This window comes from Quercus lobata, chromosome 11 (assembly GCF_001633185.2).
Source record: "Quercus lobata isolate SW786 chromosome 11, ValleyOak3.0 Primary Assembly, whole genome shotgun sequence".
Classification (NCBI taxonomy): Eukaryota; Viridiplantae; Streptophyta; class Magnoliopsida; order Fagales; family Fagaceae; genus Quercus; species Quercus lobata.
Window position 1 is genome coordinate 51,503,479 of NC_044914.1, and position 6,603 is coordinate 51,510,081.

General features: G+C 34.9%; 1 protein-coding gene across 1 annotated transcript; it reads right to left on the reverse strand.

The window, feature by feature from the left end:
• Positions 1 to 386: 386 nt before the first annotated feature.
• On the reverse strand, positions 387 to 6,211 carry LOC115968718 (protein CHAPERONE-LIKE PROTEIN OF POR1, chloroplastic). Its single transcript, XM_031088201.1, has 3 exons — positions 5,801 to 6,211; positions 1,660 to 2,020; positions 387 to 752 (listed from the first exon to the last, which is right to left on the reverse strand). Exons 1-3 carry the CDS (start codon positions 6,161 to 6,163, stop codon positions 577 to 579), a joined length of 900 nt encoding a protein of 299 aa, XP_030944061.1. The 5' UTR covers positions 6,164 to 6,211; the 3' UTR covers positions 387 to 576.
• Between the last annotated feature and the right edge of the window lie 392 nt (positions 6,212 to 6,603).

The window sequence follows — 6,603 nt, forward strand, 5'->3', positions numbered from 1 at the left end:
CCCCAAAAAGGGTAACAATCAATTAAGGACTATACCTCATGAACTATGAGGCAAGCTACGTAGAAACTGACCTATAAAACAAACCGACTTTTAAACCATCGAAGCCCAAGCACGCCTCTATATTTTCTTCCCTCTCTCTAATATCAGAATGCAGAGAAGACATTGGTATTGGTATCTGGCAAAAGAGCAAACGGCTGTCCTAGTGGTCGAGTAAACAACTTTCCTTCTTGTATGTAGTAACAATGACAGCAGCCTAACCTTTGGTATTTTATGGTTCCAAAGCTTTACTGATCAGAAGACAACAACATTAACAAGACAAAATCACTCACGCTACGTCAGAAACTGGGAATGACAATGCTAGTCCCTCATATCTTAAAAGCTGTAAATGAAGATTATAAATTTATAATTTGATTTGCGAGCAAATTGTGGAAATGATTAGAGTTTCACTACATTCTACTTTTGGTTTTGTACAATATGTGCAATGATACACATCCTATAAAAGCTCGGGTATGATCAATGCAAATGAATAATTACAGATTTCAAAATATCAATTACAAATACACTCTTCTCTTAATCTTATCTAAGGTACAGAGAGACCAACAATTGAGAGAAGAGTATAAATTCGCTTATTACAGCAGCAGGGGAGTGTACGCCAAGAAATGGGACGATGTCTACCTGCAACCAGCTCTCAACAGCAGATCCCACCACAGCACCAGCCACAAGCCCCCCTAAGGTAATTACAGTAGCTTTCCCTGCAAATATGAACAACACACTCAAATATTTCCACCTAGCTGAAGCATATAAGAGATAAAAATTTGCATTCTCTAAAGCCTTGGCTTGTTTAATAGAAAAGGCTGGAAGAGCGATCTAATCCCCCTCCCTGGTAGTCCAAATCACCAGCTGAATCATTCCTACATCCACAAAATTAAAAAAATTTGCCCTTGCCTTGCTTTAAAAGTGGAACTATCAAAAGCAGTCTTGATTACCTTTTCAATAGCAGGATACCATTTTTTTTCTTTAGCTGTTTCGTTTCTGGACCACCAAACTCAACCAGATCACCATGGCAAAATCAGAACTATGTACAAATCATACTCCATTTAAGTTCTCAATAGTTTGTCTTCCTTCAGACATTCACATTCCTTCAGAAGCAAATCAATTTTACTTGATTCTTCTTTGTCAACAACAAAGTGACCATAGAAGAAGTGACAGATATGTTTAAGCTAAATTCACTACCTTAACTAGACTCAACCAAAATTGTAGCTCCAACGCCAGCAACATCAAAATGACAGGTTTTAATACCATAACTTGAAACCTTGCTTTACTAATGGGAGAAGGAAATTCAGATTAATGGCTAGAATTATTTATATAATCAGAACCATAAATCACTTAAAAACTCTTAATAACTAATGTCCAAGATGACTTAACTAATGCTCCGTTGATAGAGGATGGTTTGTCCCCCCCTCCTCATCCCTCTCTATCTTTTCTCTTTCTTCCCAATAATGAAGAACCAACTTAATTTACACAACCGCAAGACTTCCATAGTTGACTTAAACATATTGATAACAATGTAAAGTGAACATGCTACTGGCCATGCAAGGAAGCTCCTTTGAATCCAAATAAAGCCATGCAAGTAGTACCATCAATATAAAAAAGCCTTACCTAACTTCACATTCTTTTTGGTCATGAAGTACAAGGAAGCTCCAAAGCTACCAGCCAATATCAGTCCAGGAACATCAGCTCCAGAATATGGAAGGGAAGAGGATGTTGAAGCTCCATTGACATAGGTTAATACCATCAAAGCCCCATACACGCCTGCTTGTATACCTAAATCACCAGTTGATGGTGTGTCAACTGAAATGGGTGAATTCTTCACAGTAGTCTGCAACCACTGAGGCATTGATCCGATGCCAGAAGCATTCACAGGTTTAACATCGGCATAACGGATGCTACTATTCACAACTTTTCCTGCTCGTCGCTGAGTTAAGCTCCGCATAAGCAACATGTCATATGCAGCCTCAACCTAAAATACATTCAAACCAGTAGTGATAAGGAAATCAAAACTATCAGCAACTTTATTAGGATAAAACTAGCAGAAACAATCAATTCTTTCAATAATTAATAAATACCAGAAAGTCAGAAACTAAACATTGACCTACAGTATACACCACCAAATGGGTGTAATGTAACCTTCTGAATTAAGCATGAAATTGAATAAATCAGACACATCTATAACCAGAATCATACTTACTATAGCAACGTCAATATTAAGAACCTTCCAAATTATAAGGTGAGTATCTATTTTACAAACAACACTGCACATCACATCCACAAAGTACAATGTCTTCTATGACAAACCACTGGCCTTGCACACTAAAAAAGAACACAACCACTATACTTTTTTCACATTTGCATGACTCTTCTTCCAATCTTTGGTCTAAAATCTTTAGCAATTGTCCAATCAATCCACCTATAATCAAGTACAAAATCTAAGACAAACTTAGTACCAGGGATGGACCTAGGATATAGAGTGAGGGGGGGCCAATGTATGAAAAAAGAAATCATTAAAATCAACTTTTTAATACATTACAATACACTAATCTGTTAAAAGTGAACCCAGTGTTCTTTTAATTTTCATAATTCATCTATGATTACGTACTAAATATCACAGGGTATAAAATCAAAAAATCCGTCAAGAGGTCATCTTCCAGTTTCAGTTTATAAAATCGGAGCCAATTTTTTTATATCACTAGATGTTGATTGGGCTATTTCAAGAGAGGATTAACTCTTTCTTTTTTTGTTGAGAAAAGGAAAAATATTTATTGCATTGTTAACTGCAATGTATTGGTACAAAGTGTAAAAAATGAAGGCTTCTGCAAGTTTGTCCAAGTTATTATATTATGTAAAACTTTAGGTTGTTAGGTCTCTATATTTAACTAGTTAGAGTAGCCACATCTCATCTTGTGATTGGTTTTTTCAATAATTTGCTAGATTGTTAATTTCAGTTTGTGCAAGTTGACTAGTTAGTTTTTCCTTCTCCTTTCTACTCTGTTTTGTGTATGTTTAAACAGAGTTGTAATGTCTATCAATTCAATGAAAACAATTTCAGTTTTCTCTCATTCCAATCCAAAGTTTAACACAAAGAGAGTGGATTACAATCAATACAAACGCAACAACTAAAATTTTAAACATCTTTAAATCACGACAACAAAGCAAATATTAAATCATCTTTGAAGCCATGTATGCCATTGTATCATGGAGAATCTAAGCTGAACATTAACTTAATCATTAGTATTTTTTCTCTCCTTCAAATCTTAGGGGGGCCAATAAGTATATTCACATATAAATCTATAAAATTTATGATTTTATTAATATTAAAATAGAAATTTTTAAAAAACCAGGGGGCCCCCCAGTATTTCCGTCCCTGAAACTTACCACAATTGAAATATATATAAACACAAACACACACACACACACACACACACACACACACACAAAACATATTAAGACACCTAAAAAATAAGGAGAAAATTTGTAATAATGTGAAGATAACATAAACAAAATGGAAAGTTGTATTTTAATCTTTATATTTTAGAGAAATGCTATGTTCACAACATTTTCACAACAAATCCTAAGTGGTGGGTTGTTATTGGTTGTTACGGGTGGGCAAAAAAGTAACTTAAGTTGTAGATTCAAATTAGAACTAATAACAACTTCTTAATCTAACAACACATATCCATTAGAAGTAATTAATCTAACTTCTTAAACAACAATAACCTTGAGAATCTTACACTAGGTCTCTATGAAAATGGGTGCTCTCAGTTCTACCAAAAGAAAAATACTAGAAAAAGTTCTCTTTTTAGTGGAATCCCAGATTTCAAAGAATCCATTTAGAATCCCATCAAAATAAAGAAAAACAAATCAGAGTTAAGACACAGATTTTCTTGGTATATTTCTCAGTAACGAGTCAGTAGGTGAAAGGTCAGAGAAAGAGATGGATTGAGTTCATAATAGGGATGCTGATGACCTATATTTGGTCGTAGTCATAGATTAGATTTTTATAGTACTTAATATATGTTACTGAGACTTGCATATGTAAGTTGGAAAAACGTTTTTTTTTTTTTTTTTTTTTTTGAAATCGAATGTATGTTTTTTTTTTTTTTTAGTAAAGGAAAAAAATTGGTACAAAAATAAATATTTTTAAAAGAAGATATGGCTTTTTTTTGCCAAGCAATCGCTGATGTGGCAACTAATAATTAGACACATCAGCATCTGATTTAATATTTTAACACTAAACATGCCAACTGGACAAACCGTTTGCCACGTAACCATTTTCCGTTAGTGAATTAACCGTATGATCAAATTGACTGCAAATTGAAAATAACATAGACTAAATTGACTGCTACCAAAATGTAGAACTAAATTAACTGCTACCAAAATGTAGAGACCAAATTGACCGTGACCCTAAAATATAGGGACCAAAATGGTATTTTCGCCTTCTTTCAATAATTAATAAATAACAGAAACTCAGAAAATAAACATCGACCTACAGTATACACCACCAAATGGGTGCAATGTAACCTTCTGAATTAAGCGTGAAATTGAATAAATCAGACACATATATAACAAGAATCATACTTACTATAACAACATCAATATTAAGAACCTTCCAAATTATAAGGTGAGTATCTATTTTACAAACAACACTGCACATCACATCCACAAAGTACAATGTCTTCTATGACAAACCATTGGCCTTGCACACTAAAAAAGAACACAACCATTATACTTTTTTCACATTTGCATGACTCTTCTTCCAATCTTATGGTCTAAAATCTTTAGCAATTGTACCACAATTGAAATATATATAAACACACACACACACACACATACACACAGACACAAAACATATTAAGCACCTAAAAAATAAGGAGAAAATTTGTAATAATGTGAAGATAACATAAACAAAATGGAAAGTTGTATTTTAATCCTTATATTTTAGAGAAATGTTATGTTCACAACATTTTCACAACAAATCCTAAGTGGTGGGTTATATTGGTTGTTAGGTGGGCAAAAAAGTAACTTTTGTAGATTCAAATTAGAACTAATAACAACTTACCATATATGATTTGTTGTGAAAATGTTGTAGACGTAGCACTCCTCTATATTTTATGGGCAGTTTCAAATCAAACGCCAAAGTTTAAGAACATTACAAATTAAACCCCATAATTTCATTAGTTCCAAATCAATCCTATAAAATTTGAATTGAAACAAGTGAAACTATAAGATACTCCTAAATGGGGGCAGCAATTCATGTTCTCATGTTGTGTTCATGTATAGGCCAACACAAACACCACACGTTTACTAATCCCTCGACCCTAACACGACTGACTCGAATAACCCATTTAATAAAACCTCTCTTTGTTTACTTTGAAACTTGAATTTGTTCAAGTCCCCGTGTCGAATAATAAGTATTCAACTATATAGTCCAACACAAACACAACACGTAAAACTAATCCACCACCCTAACACAACCGACTCGAATAACCCATTTAATAAAAAACTTTTCTTTTGTTTAATTTGAAACTTAAATTCCAAACTAAAATGTAAATTGAGCTAAAGAAAATTAATACCAATATAATGAAATTAACAACAAGTGCTAAAGATGTTTATAATGATTAGTACTATAAACAACTCAAATATCAAGTCTATTAGACCCTTCAAACTTAGCTCAAAAACAATAATTCACAACTCAAAAATCCAAACCTTATTAGAAAAACAAAATCGAAAAGGAGAAGAGGACCTGAGCAATCGCATCCTGGTCGTCCTTACAAGAAGCGACCACGGAGTTTTTGGCGCGAAGTATGTCGTCGAAGGAAGCTCCATCGGAGACTCCGAGGAGCTTGAGTGCGTTTTCAACGGACATCTCGAAGGGAGCCGAGTCGTCGGCTCTCGAGCCGGCTTGGAGAACCGGCGGAGCGGCTATGAATGCGCGCCGGGCCGACGAGAATGGGCCGGGCCACGGCCAGGGTTGGTTCCTCTTGGTGGTGGTGGTGTGGCGGCGGCGGGAGATGTGGGGCGGTGGGCCGGGTTTGCGAGATGTGGGTCGAGGGTAAGGTGACCCCGACGTGAAGCGGTTGGGTCGGACTGAGAGTGTGGCATCCATTTTTTTTTTTTGGTATTGGGGAGAAATGAAAGGCTGAGTATAGAGAAAAGTAAAGAGAGAGATAGTTGTACTTGTATTTGCAATGTAGATTTGTACTTACATTCATGACCATTTGATTGGGGGAATTATTGTGGGTCAAATTATTATGAGGTTCTTTCTCTCTATCTAATGGCTTTAAAACTCAACCTACAAGTTAGAACATCCACAATAATGGAGCTAAAAATTTTAATTTTTTAGCTCCACCAAAAGTTATTTTATCTATTTTACCTATACACAATACACATGTTGCAGCAGTTGATTTATTTTAGCTTTCAACACAATAAAATAATATAAACATCACAATAAAATAATATATCCTACTATCCAAAAAACATCCACAGCACCAACCACAACCACCTCTACTCACTTCTACCATTAGCACAGCCACAGCCACAACCACC

Coding starts and splice junctions, on each gene's coding strand:
- LOC115968718 (XM_031088201.1), bottom strand. CDS start 6,163: ATGGATGCCACACTCTCAGTCCGACCCAACCGCTTCACGTCGGGGTCA. Junction 2,021..5,800: donor ACCAGGATGCGATTGCTCAG/GTCCTCTTCTCC, acceptor AATGTATTTTAG/GTTGAGGCTGCATATGACAT. Junction 753..1,659: donor CAAAAAGAATGTGAAGTTAG/GTAAGGCTTTTT, acceptor TCATATTTGCAG/GGAAAGCTACTGTAATTACC.